The sequence below is a fragment of the Oncorhynchus masou genome, unplaced genomic scaffold (assembly GCF_036934945.1).
Source record: "Oncorhynchus masou masou isolate Uvic2021 unplaced genomic scaffold, UVic_Omas_1.1 unplaced_scaffold_650, whole genome shotgun sequence".
In the NCBI taxonomy this organism is placed as follows: Eukaryota; Metazoa; Chordata; class Actinopteri; order Salmoniformes; family Salmonidae; genus Oncorhynchus; species Oncorhynchus masou.
The window spans coordinates 154,025-180,114 of NW_027012938.1; the positions used below are offsets into that span (position 1 = coordinate 154,025).

The 26,090-nt window shown below is 41.6% G+C and overlaps 1 protein-coding gene across 1 annotated transcript; it reads left to right on the forward strand.

Moving 5' to 3' along the window:
- The first annotated feature begins 511 nt into the window (after nt 1–511).
- On the forward strand, nt 512–25,623 carry LOC135536677 (trichohyalin-like). Its single transcript, XM_064962928.1, has 9 exons — nt 512–665; nt 3,657–3,820; nt 10,736–11,066; nt 11,353–11,501; nt 13,246–13,307; nt 22,327–22,482; nt 22,697–22,779; nt 22,919–23,063; nt 23,194–25,623. The coding sequence occupies exons 1-9, from the start codon at nt 660–662 to the stop codon at nt 24,222–24,224; spliced, it is 2,127 nt and encodes a 708-aa protein (XP_064819000.1). The 5' UTR covers nt 512–659; the 3' UTR covers nt 24,225–25,623.
- The last annotated feature ends 467 nt before the right edge of the window (nt 25,624–26,090 follow it).

Genomic DNA, 26,090 nt, shown 5'->3' on the forward strand with positions numbered 1-26,090 from the left:
TACATCTCTCTCTCACCGCAGCAACGGCTACGTGTTGGTCTCAAAAACATAAGTCTATTATATTGCGCAAACCATAAAACCGGACCGGCCCAACACGAATGAATTCTAAGACTATCAGGCGCGGACTGAAAATCTACGTTTTACAATTACGTTTTTTTTAGGGGGCAGCAGAATTAGGTATTGAAGGCATAACTCAAATGAACTCTGGTTGCTTTTTATTATCATTTTTACATTACAAACAGTGATTTTCTTTCTCATGTAGATGTACCGGATCCGGCTCAAATTAACCACTGTGCATGTCTAGATCAACCAAATATACCCGATCAAAGAATAATTTATGTACACAAAAATAGTGAGCTCCAACTGGGGCACGAACTCAGGGACTGTCCACCCAACACCAAAAGGCTAATATCAGATTACTACAAATGTTGTTATTGTTGTTGCCTTTATGTGTAACAGAATCAGTAAATCCTGCAAAAATTATATTTCACCAGAAATGACGTGAAGCAAATGGCATAAGAGTGGAAATCCCCACTACTCCCAGACACAGAGCAGACTCTTTTTCAATAAACTATCAGTAATTCATACTTCGCTAAACTGAACCAAGAAGCCTACATCGATTTGCACACGATTGACCAAGTTTCAACAAATCACACCAAATGCAGGTACGTGGTTGTTTCATAATGATCGCTAATAACATTTTCTATTGAATAACATTTACATTATTTAGGGTCGAAGAAACTGTCAGATCCAGAAATGTAACTTCCGTATTTTTATTTTGTACGCTAAAAATTAGTCTAAAAGTTTGCATTGTCAAAGACATGACAACGCGATCATACTAAGATAAATATTAAAACGTGTAAGTGTTTCCGGGTGAATTTACTTTTATTTGCCGGTTTTCAAAGTATTTGACAAAGACCGTACAGTATGAAGCGATTTAAAGGAAAGACGTGATCTATTCTAACGCGAACTGCGCATGTGCGGACCGTCAAAGGCACTATATAACGTTTTTTCGAAAATTAAATCGTGTCAGTTTTTACTTTCAGAGGTTGGAATAATAACATGTTCAACTATTTAAGACATTGGCTCCAATCTAGCTTGTGCCTTTAGATTTCGAGAAAGTTAACAACTTCGGAAGAATCTTTCACTTCTCTAATTGACTTCTGAAACCCAGGCTGGTCTGTTTGGTGTGTATCGCAATCTTTCCTGGAAGTCTCGTCTTGCACCTCTGGGTTTCGAAACTCTGTATTTGACTGCCAAGAAGAAGCGCGAAGCCGAAAAGTTACGTCCGTTTCTTTAGAACTACAAACATGAACTACAACTCCCACCATCTGTATAATGTCTCTCTTTCCACAGTTTGCCGGTCTAAAACAACTTTCTTTTTGCATTTTCTAAATTTACATTCATTCAGAACCCCCCCACCCAATATAATATATATATATTGGTCAACTCTAGCCACTTTAATCATGGAAACATTTATGTAATAAATGTATCACGAGCCACTTTAAACAATTCCACTAATGTTTACATACCCTACATTACTCATCTCATATGTAATTACTGTACTCTATACCATCTACTGCATCTTGCCGTCCTGATGTAATAAATGTATCACTAGCCACTTTAAACAATGCCACTTTATATAATGTTTGCATAGCCTACATTACTCATCTCATCTCATATGCATATACTGTACTCTATACCCTCTACTGCATATTGCGGATGCCATTCGGCCATCACTCAATCATTTATTTCATGTACATATTCTAATTAATTCCTTAACACTTGTATGTATAAGGTAGTTGTTGTGAAATTGTTAGATTACTTGTTAGATATTACTGCACGGTCGGAACTAGAAGCACAAGCATCATTTCGCTACACTCACATTAACATCTGCTAACCATGTGTATGTGACCAATACGTTTTGATTTGATATTAAATGACTGCTATTGTAAATGAATGAAGGTCATGTTCCATTGATCAGACATTACTGACACCTTCCAGCTCTGACAACGGCTGCTGTTTTATATATCAGCCAATCACATCATGTGTTACGGCAGTCTGGTGCCCAACGGCACAGCTGATGATATGTCACTCACCCATTATATATCAGCCAATCACATCATGTGTTACGGCAGTCTGGTGCCCAACGGCACAGCTGATGATATGTCACTCACCCATTATATATCAGCCAATCACATCATGTGTTACGGCAGTCTGGTGCCCAACGGCACAGCTGATGATATGTCACTCACCCATTATATATCAGCCAATCACATCATGTGTTACGGCAGTCTGGTGCCCAACGGCACAGCTGATGATATGTCACTCACCCATTATATATCAGCCAATCACATCATGTGTTACGGCAGTCTGGTGCCCAACGTCACAGCTGATGATATGTCACTCACCCATTATATATCAGCCAATCACATCATGTGTTACGGCAGTCTGGTGCCCAACGTCACAGCTGATGATATGTCACTCACCCATTATATATCAGCCAATCACATCATGTGTTACGGCAGTCTGGTGCCCAACGTCACAGCTGATGATATGTCACTCACCCATTATATATCAGCCAATCACATCATGTGTTACGGCAGTCTGGTGCCCAACGTCACAGCTGATGATATGTCACTCACCCATTATATATCAGCCAATCACATCATGTGTTACGGCAGTCTGGTGCCCAACGTCACAGCTGATGATATGTCACTCACCCATTATATATCAGCCAATCACATCATGTGTTACGGCAGTCTGGTGCCCAACGTCACAGCTGATGATATGTCACTCACCCATTATATATCAGCCAATCACATCATGTGTTACGGCAGTCTGGTGCCCAACGTCACAGCTGATGATATGTCACTCACCCATTATATATCAGCCAATCACATCATGTGTTACGGCAGTCTGGTGCCCAACGTCACAGCTGATGATATGTCACTCACCCATTATATATCAGCCAATCACATCATGTGTTACGGCAGTCTGGTGCCCAACGTCACAGCTGATGATATGTCACTCACCCATTATATATCAGCCAATCACATCATGTGTTACGGCAGTCTGGTGCCCAACGTCACAGCTGATGATATGTCACTCACCCATTATATATCAGCCAATCACATCATGTGTTACGGCAGTCTGGTGCCCAACGTCACAGCTGATGATATGTCACTCACCCATTATATATCAGCCAATCACATCATGTGTTACGGCAGTCTGGTGCCCAACGTCACAGCTGATGATATGTCACTCACCCATTATATATCAGCCAATCACATCATGTGTTACGGCAGTCTGGTGCCCAACGGCACAGCTGATGATATGTCACTCACCCATTGGTTGATGAATGCAACCGCTGAGCAGGGGAACACGACCTTTAAGACATGATACTGAAGTTAAGCGAAAGGTTCATTTCACAGGTTATTGACATGCAAATCCCGACACAGAGTTTAATTGTTTGGTGCGATATATATATATATATATATAAACTAATTTGTCCAAATAACTGAGTTGCGATAGTCTGTGATGTACTTTTTGTGTCAACTCCATATCTTATCTGTAAATGTCTTCATGCTATTTTGATAAGTCTTTAGTTAAAGTATTTAACATCAGTGTTTTTGAATACTTTTTTAAAATGAAAGATGGCGCTGCCGCTGCCCAGCAGCCCGGCACTGGACTTGATCGGTAATGACAGCCTGCAGGACTGGGAGGTGATTGGTGGAGGGGGATTTGGACAGATCCACAAGGCCAGGCATATCAAGTGGAGGTTCGATGTGGCCATCAAGTTGCTGCATTATGACGATGGGTAAATATGACCCTCCCACAGCCGTGCATAAGACAATATGTTCATTCTGTTTGCTCCAGTCACAATCTCTAAATAAGGGCCCTGGACAATATGAAAGAAAACTATCTGAACTGCATTACATTTAAAAAATAATATGTACCTATATGCTTGTGCAGCTCAGTGAAATACTGGGGTAAACTGGTGCGTGTAGCTCAGTGAAATACTGGGGTAAACTGGTCCCCTTGTAGCTCAGTGAAATACTAGGGTAAACTGGTCCCCTTGTAGCTCAGTGAAATACTGGGGTAAACTGGTCCCGTGTAGCTCAGTGAAATACTGGGGTAAACTGGTCCCATGTAGCTCAGTGAAATACTGGAGTAAACTGGTCCCTTGTAGCTCAGTGAAATACTGGGGTAAACTGGTCCCCTTGTAGCTCAGTGAAATACTGGAGTAAACTGGTCCCTTGTAGCTCAGTGAAATACTGGGGTAAACTGGTCCTGTGTAGCTCAGTGAAATACTGGAGTAAACTGGTCCCCTTGTAGCTCAGTGAAATACTGGGGTAAACTGGTCTGTGTAGCTCAGTGAAATACTGGGGTAAACTGGTCCCCTTGTAGCTCAGTGAAATACTGGGGTAAACTGGTCCCCTTGTAGCTCAGTGAAATACTGGGGTAAACTGGTCCCCTTGTAGCTCAGTGAAATACTGGGGTAAACTGGTCCCCTTGTAGCTCAGTGAAATACTGGGGTAAACTGGTCCCCTTGTAGCTCAGTGAAATACTGGAGTAAACTGGTCCCCTTGTAGCTCAGTGAAATACTGGGTTAAACTGGTCCCCTTGTAGCTCAGTGAAATACTGGGGTAAACTGGTCCCCTTGTAGCTCAGTGAAATACTGGGGTAAACTGGTCTGTGTAGCTCAGTGAAATACTGGGGTAAACTGGTCCCCTTGTAGCTCAGTGAAATACTGGAGTAAACTGGTCCCCTTGTAGCTCAGTGAAATACTGGGGTAAACTGGTCTGTGTAGCTCAGTGAAATACTGGGGTAAACTGGTCCCCTTGTAGCTCAGTGAAATACTGGGGTAAACTGGTCCCCTTGTAGCTCAGTGAAATACTGGGTTAAACTGGTCCCCTTGTAGCTCAGTGAAATACTGGGGTAAACTGGTCCCCTTGTAGCTCAGTGAAATACTGGAGTAAACTGGTCCCCTTGTAGCTCAGTGAAATACTGGGTTAAACTGGTCCCCTTGTAGCTCAGTGAAATACAGGGGTAAACTGGTCCCCTTGTAGCTCAGTGAAATACTGGGGTAAACTGGTCTGTGTAGCTCAGTGAAATACTGGGGTAAACTGGTCCCCTTGTAGCTCAGTGAAATACTGGAGTAAACTGGTCCCCTTGTAGCTCAGTGAAATACTGGGGTAAACTGGTCTGTGCAGTTCAGTGAAATACTGGGGTAAACTGGTCCCCTTGTAGCTCAGTGAAATACTGGGGTAAACTGGTCCCCTTGTAGCTCAGTGAAATACTAGGGTAAGCTGGTCCCCTTGTAGCTCAGTTAAATACTGGGGTAAACTGGTCTGGGTAGCTCAGTGAAATACTGGGGTAAACTGGTCCCCTTGTAGCTCAGTGAAATACTAGGGTAAACTGGTCCCCTTGTAGCTCAGTTAAATACTGGGGTAAACTGGTCTGTGTAGCTCAGTGAAATACTGGGGTAAACTGGTCCCCTTGTAGCTCAGTGAAATACTGGGGTAAACTGGTCCCCTTGTAGCTCAGTGAAATACTGGGGTAAACTGGTCCCCTTGTAGCTCAGTGAAATACTAGGGTAAACTGGTCCCCTTGTAGCTCCGTTAAATACTGGGGTAAACTGGTCTGTGTAGTTCAGTGAAATACTGGGGTAAACTGGTCTGTGTAGCTCAGTGAAATACTGGGGTAAACTGGTCCCTTGTAGCTCAGTGAAATACTGGGGTAAACTGGTCTGTGTAGCTCAGTGAAATACTGGGGTAAACTGGTCTGTGTAGTTCAGTTAAATACTGGGGTAAACTGGTCCCCTTGTAGCTCAGTGAAATACTGGGGTAAACTGGTCCCCTTGTAGCTCAGTGAAATACTGGGGTAAACTGGTCTGGGTAGCTCAGTGAAATACTGGGGTAAACTGGTCCCCTTGTAGCTCAGTGAAATACTAGGGTAAACTGGTCTGTGTAGCTCAGTGAAATACTGGGGTAAACTGGTCCCCTTGTAGCTCAGTGAAATACTGGGGTAAACTGGTCTCTGTAGCTCAGTGAAATACTGGGGTAAACTGGTCCCCTTGTAGCTCAGTGAAATACTGGGGTAAACTGGTCCCCTTGTAGCTCAGTGAAATACTGGGGTAAACTGGTCCCGTGTAGCTCAGTGAAATACTGGGGTAAACTGGTCCCCTTGTAGCTCAGTGAAATACTGGGGTAAACTGGTCCCTTGTAGCTCAGTGAAATACTGTGGTAAACTGGTCCCCTTGTAGCTCAGTGAAATACTGGGTTAAACTGGTCTGTGTAGCTCAGTGAAATACTGGAGTAAACTGGTCCCTTGTAGCTCAGTGAAATACTGGGGTAAACTGGTCCCCTTGTAGCTCAGTGAAATACTGGGGTAAACTGGTCCCTTGTAGCTCAGTGAAATACTGGGGTAAACTGGTCTGTGTAGCTCAGTGAAATACTGGAGTAAACTGGTCCCCTTGTAGCTCAGTGAAATACTGGGGTAAACTGGTCTGTGTAGCTCAGTGAAATACTGGGGTAAACTGGTCTGTGTAGCTCAGTGAAATACTGGGGTAAACTGTTCCCCTTGTAGCTCAGTGAAATACTGGGGTAAACTGGTCTGTGTAGCTCAGTGAAATACTGGAGTAAACTGGTCCCTTGTAGCTCAGTGAAATACTGGGGTAAACTGGTCTGTGTAGCTCAGTGAAATACTGGGGTAAACTGGTCCCCTTGTAGCTCAGTGAAATACTGGGGTAAACTGGTCCCCTTGTAGCTCAGTGAAATACTGGGGTAAACTGGTCCCCTTGTAGTTCAGTTAAATACTGGGGTAAACTGGTCTGTGTAGTTCAGTGAAATACTGGAGTAAACTGGTCCCTTGTAGCTCAGTGAAATACTGGGGTAAACTGGTCTGTGTAGCTCAGTGAAATACTGGGGTAAACTGGTCCCCTTGTAGCTCAGTGAAATACTGGGTTAAACTGGTCCCCTTGTAGCTCAGTGAAATACTGGGGTAAACTGGTCCCCTTGTAGCTCAGTGAAATACTGGGTTAAACTGGTCCCCTTGTAGCTCAGTGAAATACTGGGGTAAACTGGTCTGTGTAGCTCAGTGAAATACTGGAGTAAACTGGTCCCCTTGTAGCTCAGTGAAATACTGGAGTAAACTGGTCCCCTTGTAGCTCAGTGAAATACTGGGGTAAACTGGTCTGTGTAGCTCAGTGAAATACTGGGGTAAACTGGTCCCCTTGTAGCTCAGTGAAATACTGGGGTAAACTGGTCCCCTTGTAGCTCAGTGAAATACTGGGGTAAACTGGTCCCCTTGTAGCTCAGTGAAATACTGGAGTAAACTGGTCCCCTTGTAGCTCAGTGAAATACTGGTGTAAACTGGTCTGTGCAGTTCAGTGAAATACTGGGGTAAACTGGTCCCCTTGTAGCTCAGTGAAATACTGGGGTAAACTGGTCCCCGTGTAGCTCAGTGAAATACTGGGGTAAACTGGTCCCCTTGTAGCTCAGTGAAATACTGGGGTAAACTGGTCCCCTTGTAGCTCAGTGAAATACTAGGGTAAACTGGTCCCCTTGTAGCTCAGTTAAATACTGGGGTAAACTGGTCTGGGTAGCTCAGTGAAATACTGGGGTAAACTGGTCCCCTTGTAGCTCATTGAAATACTAGGGTAAACTGGTCCCCTTGTAGCTCAGTTAAATACTGGGGTAAACTGGTCTGTGTAGCTCAGTGAAATACTGGGGTAAACTGGTCCCCTTGTAGCTCAGTGAAATACTGGGGTAAACTGGTCCCCTTGTAGCTCAGTGAAATACTGGGGTAAACTGGTCCCCTTGTAGCTCAGTGAAATACTGGGGTAAACTGGTCCCCTTGTAGCTCAGTGAAATACTGGGGTAAACTGGTCCCCTTGTAGCTCAGTGAAATACTGGGGTAAACTGGTCCCCTTGTAGCTCAGTGAAATACTAGGGTAAACTGGTCCCCTTGTAGCTCAGTTAAATACTGGGGTAAACTGGTCTGGGTAGCTCAGTGAAATACTGGGGTAAACTGGTCCCCTTGTAGCTCATTGAAATACTAGGGTAAACTGGTCCCCTTGTAGCTCAGTTAAATACTGGGGTAAACTGGTCTGTGTAGCTCAGTGAAATACTGGGGTAAACTGGTCCCCTTGTAGCTCAGTGAAATACTGGGGTAAACTGGTCCCCTTGTAGCTCAGTGAAATACTGGGGTAAACTGGTCCCCTTGTAGCTCAGTGAAATACTGGGGTAAACTGGTCCCCTTGTAGCTCAGTGAAATACTGGGGTAAACTGGTCCCCTTGTAGCTCAGTGAAATACTAGGGTAAACTGGTCCCCTTGTAGCTCCGTTAAATACTGGAGTAAACTGGTCTGTGTAGTTCAGTGAAATACTGGGGTAAACTGGTCTGGGTAGCTCAGTGAAATACTGGGGTAAACTGGTCCCCTTGTAGCTCATTGAAATACTAGGGTAAACTGGTCCCCTTGTAGCTCAGTGAAATACTGGGGTAAACTGGTCTGTGTAGCTCAGTGAAATACTGGGGTAAACTGGTCCCTTGTAGCTCAGAGAAATACTGGGGTAAACTGGTCTGTGTAGCTCAGTGAAATACTGGGGTAAACTGGTCTGTGTAGTTCAGTTAAATACTGGGGTAAACTGGTCCCCTTGTAGCTCAGTGAAATACTGGGGTAAACTGGTCCCCTTGTAGCTCAGTGAAATACTGGGGTAAACTGGTCTGGGTAGCTCAGTGAAATACTGGGGTAAACTGGTCCCCTTGTAGCTCAGTGAAATACTAGGGTAAACTGGTCCCCTTGTAGCTCAGTGAAATACTGGGGTAAACTGGTCTGTGTAGTTCAGTGAAATACTGGGGTAAACTGGTCCCTTGTAGCTCAGTGAAATACTGGGGTAAACTGGTCCCCTTGTAGCTCAGTGAAATACTGGGGTAAACTGGTCTCTGTAGCTCAGTGAAATACTGGGGTAAACTGGTCCCCTTGTAGCTCAGTGAAATACTGGGGTAAACTGGTCTGTGTAGCTCAGTGAAATACTGGAGTAAACTGGTCCCTTGTAGCTCAGTGAAATACTGGGGTAAACTGGTCTGTGTAGCTCAGTGAAATACTGGGGTAAACTGGTCCCCTTGTAGCTCAGTGAAATACTGGGGTAAACTGGTCTGTGTAGCTCAGTGAAATACTGGGGTAAACTGGTCCCCTTGTAGCTCAGTGAAATACTAGGGTAAACTGGTCTGTGTAGCTCAGTTAAATACTGGGGTAAACTGGTCCCCTTGTAGCTCAGTTAAATACTGGGTTAAACTGGTCCCCTTGTAGCTCAGTGAAATACTGGGGTAAACTGGTCCCCTTGTAGCTCAGTGAAATACTGGAGTAAACTGGTCCCGTGAAGCTCAGTCAGTAGAGCACCATTTTAGGGTTCTAGGTAGCACCTTTTTTTTAAAGAGTATAAAGACTGTAGTGAAAGAAAATGTAGTATATACCATAGTAATTAACGTGGTTGTTTTTGCTATTTGTAGTATACTGTAGTATTTACTTTATTTTAATTTTGCGGACATTACCGTAGCTTTTACTAAAGTGTTTTAGTTGTTGTTGTGTTTTACATAGAAGTGCAGGCTTTCTTCTTGAGGAAACCGACTGGTGCAATATTAAAGTAACACATTTTCCATAACCTGTAGATCGGTAGAACTGGAGTCTGAGCGGATCATTCAGAGCTTCTGCTCTTTTCTTTAACCTTTTCTGAAAACCGTTGACAGGATCACATTGTCTGTCAGTTGAATGAGCTCACATCCCGTTACTATTCACTTTCTGAAAACCGTTGACAGGATCACATTGTATGTCAGTTGAATGAGCTCACATCCGTGACTATTCACTTTCTGAAAACCGTTGACAGGATCACATTGTCTGTCAGTTGAATGAGCTCACATCCCGTGACTATTCACTTGTACATATCCATTTTAAAACGTTTGACGGTAAAATATTCAGAAGGCACCAATTCGTAGACGCTTTTAAGACACCTTGTTACCACGATTCTGTGAATAATGTGACGTCATAATGTGACGTCATAATGTGACATCATAATGTGACAACGTAATGTGACATCATAATGTATCTGGGTCACTATGGACATTTTAAGACATTATTGGGTGTACTACAATTATATTTCATACAGGTATGGTCAAGCAAAATGAATCCAATAAGACCCCATTGAGTTGTTTGGTGGCCATATATCTGTCGGGTTATTGTGTCAATCCTGGGATGGCCCTGTATCTACAAATCTTTTTTAAAACCATGTTCTAGCTGTGTGTGTTAAATGTGGTGCCTCTATCAACAAAGTGTACATTCCACAAACATAGCTTCCCTTCTTCGTGGAATTCTATAGCTAAACTTCCAACAGTCTAATGTCAATGGCACAATATGGCTGATTTTTAAACAATAGTTGTAGCTGGCCCTTTCAAAGTGGGTTATGTTATATACCATTAGAAAGGTCATTTCATGACATTTCAGTACCACTTGTCAAACAAAGTTAAAATGTATGTTTCTTTTTTAAAGCAATTTATACAGGTAATTCTAATATTTAACCTAAAGTCGTGTTGACCTGAACCTTTCCCGAAAATGAGTCTGATGGATAGCTGTGACTCTAAAGGGTGTGCAGTATGTGATAAATAACTTGTTGGCTTGGCTCATGGACTATAATCCCTGTCTTTATCCCCCCCCACACACACACACCTCATTCCAGCTCTAGCACTTCCCTGCTTAAGGAGGTACAGAATATGCAGAAGGGAGGGAGCCCCCACGTGGTGAGGATTCTGGGGGTGTACCAGGGGTGCCCTCCCTCTCCAGGTAGAGGCCTCTCCACCCAGCTGGGTATTGTGATGGAGTTAATGAACATAGGCTCCCTGGCCACCCTCCAGGCCAGCCTCTCTGGCCCCCCACCCTGGCCCCTGGCCTTCTGCCTGGCCCACCAGATCGCTCTGGGAATGAACTTCCTTCACAACCTTCCTCAGCCACTTCTGCATCGCGACCTGAAGCCCAATAACGTGCTGCTGGATGACAACCTTAATGCAAAGGCAAGTCCCAAGATCCTGAGTCTCTACTAGTGGTGAGATATGTCTGAACTGTATGCAGTCATCACTACCCACGGGCAGTATACATGTTTACTGAACATGACTATTTCTGTTTAGTCTATGTGAAGCCCATCTCTCTCTCTTTCTCTCTCTCTCACACGCTCACTCTCATTCTCTCTGTCTCTCTGTCTCGCTGTCTCTCTCTCTCTCTCTCTGTCTCGCTGTCTCTCTCTCTCTCTCTCTCTCTCTCTCTCTCTCTCTCTCTGTCTCGCTGTCTCTCTCTCTCTAGCTTACAGATTTTGGCCTTGCTGAAGTCTCCCATAGTGTTTTGGAGATGTCCAGAGAAGAGCCTGGGAAGGAAGGAGGCACTCTAAGCTACATGCCCCCTGAGGCTTTTGAATCATCGTATGAACCAACTCGAGCCACTGACATCTACAGGTATAACTCAGAGAGACAGCACTCACTGACATCTACAGGTACAACACAGAGAGACAGCACTCACTGACATCTACAGGTACAACACAGAGAGACAGCACTCACTGACATCTACAGGTACAACACAGAGAGACAGCACTCACTGACATCTACAGGTACAACACAGAGAGACAGCACTCACTGACACCTACAGGTACAACACAGAGAGACAGCACTCACTGACATCTACAGGTATAACACAGAGAGACAGCACTCACTGACATCTACAACACAGAGAGACAGCACTCACTGACATCTACAACACAGAGAGACAGCACTCACTGACATCTACAGGTATAACACAGAGAGACAGCACTCACTGACATCTACAGGTACAACACAGAGAGACAGCACTCACTGACACCTACAGGTACAACACAGAGAGACAGCACTCACTGACATCTACAGGTATAACACAGAGAGACAGCACTCACTGACATCTACAGGTACAACACAGAGAGACAGCACTCACTGACATCTACAGGTACAACACAGAGAGACAGCACTCACTGACACCTACAGGTACAACACAGAGAGACAGCACTCACTGACATCTACAGGTATAACACAGAGAGACAACACTCACTGACATCTACAACACAGAGAGACAGCACTCACTGACATCTACAGGTACAACACAGAGAGACAGCACTCACTGACACCTACAGGTACAACACAGAGAGACAGCACTCACTGACATCTACAGGTATAACACAGAGAGACAGCACTCACTGACATCTACAGGTACAACACAGAGAGACAGCACTCACTGACATCTACAGGTATAACTCAGAGAGACAGCACTCACTGACATCTACAGGTACAACACAGAGAGACAGCACTCACTGACATCTACAGGTACAACACAGAGAGAGAGCACTCACTGACATCTACAGGTACAACACAGAGAGACAGCACTCACTGACATCTACAGGTACAACACAGAGAGACAGCACTCACTGTAGTAAACTGGTCCCGTGTAGCTCAGTGAAATACTACAGGTACAACACAGAGAGACAGCACTCACTGACATCTACAGGTACAACACAGAGAGACAGCACTCACTGACATCTACAACACAGAGAGACAGCACTCACTGACATCTACAACACAGAGAGACAGCACTCACTGACATCTACAGGTACAACACAGAGAGACAGCACTCACTGACATCTACAGGTACAACACAGAGAGACAGCACTCACTGACACCTACAGGTACAACACAGAGAGACAGCACTCACTGACATCTACAGGTATAACACAGAGAGACAGCACTCACTGACATCTACAGGTACAACACAGAGAGTCAGCACTCACTGACATCTACAGGTACAACACAGAGAGACAGCACTCACTGACATCTACAGGTACAACACAGAGAGACAGCACTCACTAACATCTACAGGTACAACACAGAGAGACAGCACTCACTGACATCTACAGGTACAACACAGAGAGACAGCACTCACTGACATCTACAGGTACAACACAGAGAGACAGCACTCACTGACATCTACAGGTACAACACGGAGAGACAGCACTCACCGACATCTACAGGTACAATACAGAGAGACAGCACTCACTGACATCTACAGGTACAACACAGAGAGACAGCACTCACTGACATCTACAGGTACAACACAGAGAGACAGCACCCAGAATGCACCGCGGACATTCCATAACTCTCTCTATTTCCTCTGTCTCAGTTACGGCATACTGCTGTGGTCCATCTTCACTGGAAAAGTGCCCTATTATGCAGATAACCCTCGTAAGTGGTAATTCAGTGTCACTGTTAAGCACACACACATTAACACACACATTAACACACACATTAACACACACATTAACACACACATTAACACACACACACACACATTAACACACACATTAACACACACACACACACATTATCACACCCACATTAACACACATACATTAACACACACATTAATACACACACATTAATACACACACATTAACACACACATTAACACACACATTAACACACACACACACACACACACACACACACATTATCACACCCACATTAACACACATACATTAACACACACATTAACACACACATTAATACACACACATTAACACACACATTAACACACACATTAACACACACATTAACACACACACATTAACACACACACATTAATTAACACACACACCCTAACACACACATGAACACACACACATTAACACACACACAGACATTAACACACACACACACACACACACATTAACACACACATTAACACACACACATTAACACACACGAACGTACACACATTAACACACACACATTAACACACACATTAACACACACACACACACACACATTAACACACACACATGAACACACACACATTAACACACACATTAACACACACACATTAACACACACACATTAACACACACACATTAACACACACACACATTAACACACACATTAACACACACATTAACACACACACACATTAACACACACACACACACACACATTAACACACACACACACATTAACACACACACATTAACACACCCATTAACACACACATTAACACACACACATTAACACACACACATTAACACACACACATTAACACACATTAACACACACATTAACACACACACATTAACACACACGTTAACACACACATTAACACACACACATTAACACACACATTAACACACACACATTAACACACACACACACATTAACACGCACACATTAACACACACATTAACACACACATGAACACACACACATTAACACACACACACACATTAACACACATATTAACACACACACACATTAACACACACATTAACACACACACATTAACACACACACATTAACACACACACATTAACACACACATTAACACACACACATTAACACACACATTAACACACACATTAACACACACACATTAACACACACACACATTAACACGCACACATTAACACACACATTAACACACACACACTAACACACACATGAACACACACACATTAACACACACACACACATTAACACACACACACACACACACACACACACACACACACATTAACACACATATTAACACACACACATTAACACACACATTAACACACACACATTAACACACACACATTAACACACACACACACACACACATTAACACACACATTAACACACACACACACATTAACTCACACATTAACACACACACATTAACACACACATTAACACACACACATTAACACACACACATTAACACACATACATTAACACACCCATTAACACACACATTAACACACACACATTAACACACACATTAACACACACATTAACACACACACACACACACACACACATTATCACACCCACATTAACACACATACATTAACACACACATTAACACACACATTAATACACACACATTAACACACACATTAACACACACATTAACACACACATTAACACACACACATTAACACACACACATTAATTAACACACACACCCTAACACACACATGAACACACACACATTAACACACACACAGACATTAACACACACACACACACACACACACATTAACACACACATTAACACACACACATTAACACACACGAACGTACACACATTAACACACACACATTAACACACACATTAACACACACACACACACACATTAACACACACACATGAACACACACACATTAACACACACATTAACACACACACATTAACACACACACATTAACACACACACATTAACACACACACACACATTAACACACACATTAACACACACATTAACACACACACACATTAACACACACACACACACACACATTAACACACACACACATTAACACACACACATTAACACACCCATTAACACACACATTAACACACACACATTAACACACACACATTAACACACACACATTAACACACATTAACACACACATTAACACACACACATTAACACACACGTTAACACACACATTAACACACACACATTAACACACACATTAACACACACACATTAACACACACACACACATTAACACGCACACATTAACACACACATTAACACACACATGAACACACACACACATTAACACACACACACACATTAACACACATATTAACACACACACACATTAACACACACATTAACACACACACATTAACACACACACATTAACACACACACATTAACACACACATTAACACACACACATTAACACACACATTAACACACACATTAACACACACACATTAACACACACACACATTAACACGCACACATTAACACACACATTAACACACACACACTAACACACACATGAACACACACACATTAACACACACACACACATTAACACACACACACACACACACACACACACACACACACACACACACATTAACACACATATTAACACACACACATTAACACACACATTAACACACACACATTAACACACACACATTAACACACACACATTAACACACACACACACACACACATTAACACACACATTAACACACACACACACATTAACTCACACATTAACACACACACATTAACACACACACATTAACACACACACATTAACACACACATTAACACACACATGAACACACACACATTAACACACACACACACATTAACACACATATTAACACACACACACATTAACACACACACATTAACACGCACACATTAACACACACATTAACACACACATGAACACACACACATTAACACACACACACACATTAACACACATATTAACACACACACACATTAACACACACATTAACACACACACATTAACACACACACATTAACACACACACATTAACACACACATTAACACACACACATTAACACACACATTAACACACACATTAACACACACACATTAACACACACACACATTAACACGCACACATTAACACACACATTAACACACACACACTAACACACACATGAACACACACACATTAACACACACACACACATTAACACACACACACACACACACACACACACACACATTAACACACATATTAACACACACACATTAACACACACATTAACACACACACATTAACACACACACATTAACACACACACATTAACACACACACACACACATTAACACACACATTAACACACACACACACATTAACTCACACATTAACACACACACATTAACACACACACATTAACACACACACATTAACACACATACATTAACACACCCATTAACACACACATTAACACACACACATTAACACACACATTAACACACACATTAACACACACACACACACACACATTATCACACCCACATTAACACACATACATTAACACACACATTAACACACACATTAATACACACACATTAACACACACATTAACACACACATTAACACACACATTAACACACACACATTAACACACACACATTAATTAACACACACACCCTAACACACACATGAACACACACACATTAACACACACACAGACATTAACACACACACACACACACACATTAACACACACATTAACACACACACATTAACACACACGAACGTACACACATTAACACACACACATTAACACACACATTAACACACACACACACACACATTAACACACACACATGAACACACACACATTAACACACACATTAACACACACACATTAACACACACACACATTAACACACACACATTAACACACACACACATTAACACACACATTAACACACACATTAACACACACACACATTAACACACACACACACACATTAACACACACACACATTAACACACACACATTAACACACCCATTAACACACACATTAACACACACACATTAACACACACACATTAACACACACACATTAACACACATTAACACACACATTAACACACACACATTAACACACACGTTAACACACACATTAACACACACACATTAACACACACATTAACACACACACATTAACACACACACACACATTAACACACACACATTAACACACACATTAACACACACACATTAACACACACACACACATTAACACGCACACATTAACACACACATTAACACACACATGAACACACACACATTAACACACACACACACATTAACACACATATTAACACACACACACATTAACACACACATTAACACACACACATTAACACACACACATTAACACACACACATTAACACACACATTAACACAAACACATTAACACACACATTAACACACACATTAACACACACACATTAACACACACACACATTAACACGCACACATTAACACACACATTAACACACACACACTAACACACACATGAACACACACACATTAACACACACACACACATTAACACACACACACACACACACACACACACACACATTAACACACATATTAACACACACACATTAACACACACATTAACACACACACATTAACACACACACATTAACACACACACATTAACACACACACACACACACACATTAACACACACATTAACACACACACACACATTAACTCACACATTAACACACACACATTAACACACACATTAACACACACACATTAACACACACACATTAACACACATACATTAACACACCCATTAACACACACATTAACACACATTTACATTACATTTAAGTCATTTAGCAGACACACACATTAACACACACATTAACACACACATTAACACACACATTAACACACACACATTACCACACACACACATTAACACACACACATTAACACACACACATTAACACACACACACACACACATACACACATTAACACACACACATTAACACACACACATTAACACACATACATTAACACACCCATTAACACACACATTAACACACACACATTAACACACACATTAACACACACATTAACACACACACACACACACACACATTATCACACCCACATTAACACACATACATTAACACACACATTAACACACACATTAATACACACACATTAACACACACATTAACACACACATTAACACACACATTAACACACACACATTAACACACACACATTAATTAACACACACACCCTAACACACACATGAACACACACACATTAACACACACACAGACATTAACACACACACACACACACACATTAACACACACATTAACACACACACATTAACACACACGAACGTACACACATTAACACACACACATTAACACACACATTAACACACACACACACACATTAACACACACACATGAACACACACACATTAACACACACATTAACACACACACATTAACACACACACACATTAACACACACACATTAACACACACACACATTAACACACACATTAACACACACATTAACACACACACACATTAACACACACACACACACACATTAACACACACACACACATTAACACACACACATTAACACACCCATTAACACACACATTAACACACACACATTAACACACACACATTAACACACACACATTAACACACATTAACACACACATTAACACACACACATTAACACACACGTTAACACACACATTAACACACACACATTAACACACACATTAACACACACACATTAACACACACACACACATTAACACACACACATTAACACACACATTAACACACACACATTAACACACACACACACACATTAACACGCACACATTAACACACACATTAACACACACATGAACACACACATATTAACACACACACACACATTAACACACATATTAACACACACACACATTAACACACACATTAACACACACACATTAACACACACACATTAACACACACACATTAACACACACATTAACACACACACATTAACACACACATTAACACACACATTAACACACACACATTAACACACACACACATTAACACGCACACATTAACACACACATTAACACACACACACTAACACACACATGAACACACACACATTAACACACACACACACATTAACACACACACACACACACACACACACACACACACATTAACACACATATTAACACACACACATTAACACACACATTAACACACACACATTAACACACACACATTAACACACACACATTAACACACACACACACACACACATTAACACACACATTAACACACACACACACATTAACTCACACATTAACACACACACATTAACACACACATTAACACACACACATTAACACACACACATTAACACACATACATTAACACACCCATTAACACACACATTAACACACATTTACATTACATTTAAGTCATTTAGCAGACACACACATTAACACACACATTAACACACACATTAACACACACATTAACACACACACATTACCACACACACACATTAACACACACACATTAACACACACACATTAACACACACACACACACACATACACACATTAACACACACACATTAACACACACACATTAACACACACATTAACACACACATTAACACACACACACATTAACACACACACGTTAACACACACACATTAACACACACACATTAACACACACACATTAACACACATACATTAACACACCCATTAACACACACATTAACACACATTTACATTACATTTAAGTCATTTAGCAGACACACACATTAACACACACATTAACACACACATTAACACACACATTAACACACACACATTACCACACACACACATTAACACACACACATTAACACACACACATTAACACACACACACACACACATACACACATTAACACACACACATTAACACACACACATTAACACACATACATTAACACACCCATTAACACACACATTAACACACACACATTAACACACACATTAACACACACATTAACACACACACACACACACACACATTATCACACCCACATTAACACACATACATTAACACACACATTAACACACACATTAATACACACACATTAACACACACATTAACACACACATTAACACACACATTAACACACACACATTAACACACACACATTAATTAACACACACACCCTAACACACACATGAACACACACACATTAACACACACACAGACATTAACACACACACACACACACACATTAACACACACATTAACACACACACATTAACACACACGAACGTACACACATTAACACACACACATTAACACACACATTAACACACACACACACACATTAACACACACACATGAACACACACACATTAACACACACATTAACACACACACATTAACACACACACACATTAACACACACACATTAACACACACACACATTAACACACACATTAACACACACATTAACACACACACACATTAACACACACACACACACACATTAACACACACACACACATTAACACACACACATTAACACACCCATTAACGCACACATTAACACACACACATTAACACACACACATTAACACACACACATTAACACACATTAACACACACATTAACACACACACATTAACACACACGTTAACACACACATTAACACACACACATTAACACACACATTAACACACACACATTAACACACACACACACATTAACACACACACATTAACACACACATTAACACACACACATTAACACACACACACACACATTAACACGCACACATTAACACACACATTAACACACACATGAACACACACATATTAACACACACACACACATTAACACACATATTAACACACACACACATTAACACACACATTAACACACACACATTAACACACACACATTAACACACACACATTAACACACACATTAACACACACACATTAACACACACATTAACACACACATTAACACACACACATTAACACACACACACATTAACACGCACACATTAACACACACATTAACACACACACACTAACACACACATGAACACACACACATTAACACACACACACACATTAACACACACACACACACACACACACACACACACACATTAACACACATATTAACACACACACATTAACACACACATTAACACACACACATTAACACACACACATTAACACACACACATTAACACACACACACACACACACATTAACACACACATTAACACACACACACACATTAACTCACACATTAACACACACACATTAACACACACATTAACACACACACATTAACACACACACATTAACACACATACATTAACACACCCATTAACACACACATTAACACACATTTACATTACATTTAAGTCATTTAGCAGACACACACATTAACACACACATTAACACACACATTAACACACACATTAACACACACACATTACCACACACACACATTAACACACACACATTAACACACACACATTAACACACACACACACACACATACACACATTAACACACACACATTAACACACACACATTAACACACACATTAACACACACATTAACACACACACACATTAACACACACACGTTAACACACACACATTAACACACACACATTAACACACACACATTCACACACACATTAACACTCACACATTAACACACACACACATTAACACACACACATTAACACACGCACATTAACACTCACACATTAACACACACGTGTTCCTCTCCATCTCTCCTCCATCTCACCCGTCACTACTCACTATTATTTACACTTTCTTGTTCTCTTCACTCTCCTGCAGATCTCCAGTCCAGTATGGTGAGGTTCCGGGTCCCCTTGGGCGACAGGCCTCCTCTGGAGGCAGTGGACAGGGACCAGGCTGGTGGGCTGGGGGAGATGGTGGACCTCATGGTGAATTGCTGGGACCAACAGCCTTCTAATAGACCCCATTTCCTGGGTGAGACGACAGGAAGGTTGTTCATACTTTGCCCTGTCACTTGATGAGTAACAGGTGTCATTAATCATGATAATGAACCTTTTTTTTTGTTCCTTGATATGTTGTTCGGTTGTTCGTATTGGAACCCAGGACCAAATACTGATTAGACTGATTTATGTCAGCAGTCTGTCACAAGAGACTATTTGGTTGTTAATTCGTTTTGCCTATTTTTCAGATTGCCTCACTGTGACAGAGAGAACATATGAGAGGCACAAGCAATCAATAAACGACGTTGTCCATCAAGTGCTCCTCAAACTGGTACTGTACAAGACACTCTGATTCAAAGCCTCTCGTTCTATATGTGTAACATTCACTTATAGCAACGTAGCTGAACAACTCCTCATTTTAGCTCCACCTTCTCTCTCTCTCTCTCTCTCTCTCTCTCGCTCTCTCTCAGGAGGAGGAGAGGATGAGAAGACAGGAGGAGGAGAGGATGAGAAAACAGGAGGAGGAGAGGATGAGAAGACAGGAGGAAGAGGAGAGAGAGAGACAGGAGGATGAGAGGATGAGGAGACAGGAGGAGGAGGAGAAAGAGAGACAGAGTAAGTACATGTTTGTTGTTATAATCATCAACATTATTATGTACTGTAAATGACATTATTTTTTATAATTTACTTGATAATTCTTCAGCATATAATGGTGCCTCTATATTCTTCTTTTTTTAATTCACAGAAACTGGTCTAGCTCATCTGAGGATAGTTCTGGTGGGGAAGACTGGAGCAGGGAAGAGCGCAACAGGAAATACCATCCTGGGTGGGGAGGGGTTTAAAGAAGACTCCTCCCCTGAGTCTGTGACTGCTCAGTGTGAGAAACAGAGTGGAGAGGTGGATGGAAGGAAGATTGATGTGATTGACACGCCAGGACACTTTGACACGTCAGTGACTATAGAGAAAATGAAAGGTGAACTAGAACGGTGCTTCTACATGTCAGTCCCGGGACCCCATGTGTTCCTGCTGGTGATCAGACTGGGGAGGTTCACAGATGAGGAGAGGAACACTGTGAAGTGGATCCAGGACAACTTTGGAGAAGAAGCCTCAAAGTACACCATGGTGCTGTTCACTGGAGGAGACCAGCTGAGAAAAAAATCTGTTGAGCAGTTTGTAGGAGAAAGTGTTAACCTCCAGGATCTCATCAGCAAATGTGGAGGTGGATATCACTCTGTCATCAATGACAGTGACAGTAGCGCCAACCCTGACCAAGTCCCAGAGCTGCTGAAGAAGATAGAGGAGATGGTGAAGAGGAACGGAGGACAACACTACACCAACGAGGTGTACCAGAAGGTCCAGAGGAAGATCGAAGAAGAGGAGGAGAGGAAGAGAGAGGAGGAGAGGAAGAAAAAAGAGGAAGAATTGAAGAAACAAGAGGAGGCGATCAGGAAGCGTGAAGAGGAGGTGAGGAGAGAGGAGGAAATAAAGAGAGAGGAGGAGTTGAGGAAGATAGAAGAGGAGAGACAGGAGGAGAGGAGGAAGGTGGAAGAGGAGACGAGGAAGATGGAAGAGGAGAGACAGGAGGAGAGGAGGAAGGTGGAAGAGGAGACGAGGAAGATGGAAGAGGAGAGACAGGAGGAGAGGAGGAAGATGGAAGAGGAGAGGAGGAAGATTGAAGAGGAGAGGGGGAAGATGGAAAATGAGAGGGGGAAGATGGAAAAGAAGAGGAGGAAGAGGAGCAGGAGAAATTGGTTCGAACGGCTTTTCAACCTTTAACCTTGTTGTGGCCAGCACCATGTCCTAACCCACTGAATGGAACTGTATGTACTTTCATCTTTATACAAACATTAACCAGACTTTTACTGTCATAACATGGCATAATCATACCAATCTTCAACTTTCCTTTCACATTAAATCCCTGTTCTTCAATAAATACAAAAAACATGCTGATTATTACCTAACTGGGTCGTTGATTGTAGACTTTACTATCTGTAGGAAGGTAATTCACTCTGGATAAAACATAAATATGCTGTCTGTATCTATGACTGTATATGGCTCAGCTAATGATAAACGTACCTCACCCTCCTGTGAGCTGCAGTCACCAGCACCATCTCCCACCTACATTCTGCTTTTTTTTCTGGTCATTAGTGTCCACTGTCCACCAATGTTATTTAAGCAATAACTCTCCTGTGACGATCTGAAGGATCAGGTTACAGTGGGTCTGCTCTCTCTCGTAGAGGGGAATGTCATGACTCTCCTGTGACGATCTGAAGGATCAGGTTACAGTGGGTCGGCTCTATAGCCTGCTCTCTCTCGTAGAGGGGGAATGTCTGCTCTACAGCCTGCTCTCTCTCGCAGAGGGGAGAGCGGGAAGTCGGCTGTTTTATGGTCGGTCATAAGATACGCTGCCCCTACACTCTGCAGTGTTCGAGATTGGATTGTAAACTGTGGAACACAGAGAGACACTTGGACATCAAAAGTTTGATTAATTAAACAATATTTCTACTTTTGAGAATGTGGCAATGGTCCGTGGACACTAAGGGACAGTCATGACGAGCGTGTTTCATTTGGTGATCTCATGAAGGACAGGAAACAAACATTACTGTATCTCTGTTTGTGTCCACTTTCAAGGTTTACATCTACATTTTGTGAAACTTATGTGATTAAACATGAAACTATTTGTGAAAAGATGTAATGTGATGTTAACCTTCTAAATGAGAAAATATGGGTTTTCATATAAAGTTAACCAGGTCAGTGGCCACGCCCACGTGATCATAGACATTACATCAGCGTCTTGGACCGCCCTTTTCTCAGAAGTGTATAAAACCCTGGCGAAATTTACATTAGACCAGACAGCGTGCAGCGATGGCTACACGGCTGGAAATGGTTAAACTCTCAGACTATAGATGGCCACAGAATAAGAGCAAATACTAGCTGTTCATGTGTAAACGATTAGCATTTTAATGAATATAATTATCAACTGCGTGTAGTGAATCCATTTAGTTTTTCCCGCTCTTTTATCTGTCCCCACCCCTTTCCATTGTCTACCAAGCCGTCATACCGGTTTAGCCCACCTAGGGACTTATCAATGCATTGCGTTAGTAACCAATAACTGCTTGTTTGTTATGTATTTCTGTGATTATTTAGTTAGTTAGTAAATAAATAATTAAGCCAATTTGCATATCGCTGATTCATCATTTAGGCTAGGGTTCGTGCAGATATCCAAGGGTTTGCGACTTTCAATAATGTGAACTGATGAGGTAATAATGATACATTAATACAAGACTGTACTCGATTTGGAAAATACAGACTATAAAAATTTCCCGTGGTGCCCTGACTTCCTAGTTAATTAAAGTTTACATGATTAGTTTTATTACATAATTACACATAGATAATTTATTTGATAAAAAAAGCAGTCTTCACATGTAATGATAGTCACAGACACGACAACTTTTTTATGGCTCAGCTAATGATAAACGTACCCTAACCCTCCTTTGAGCTTCAGTCACCAGCACCATCTCCCACCTAAACTAATGTTTTTCTGTTAATTAGTGTCCACTGTCCACCAATGTTATTAAAGAATGGTTCCCACCTTCTGGTTTAATTTCCTGGTTTCATGGCTACTTGTGCTCGTCTCATCCT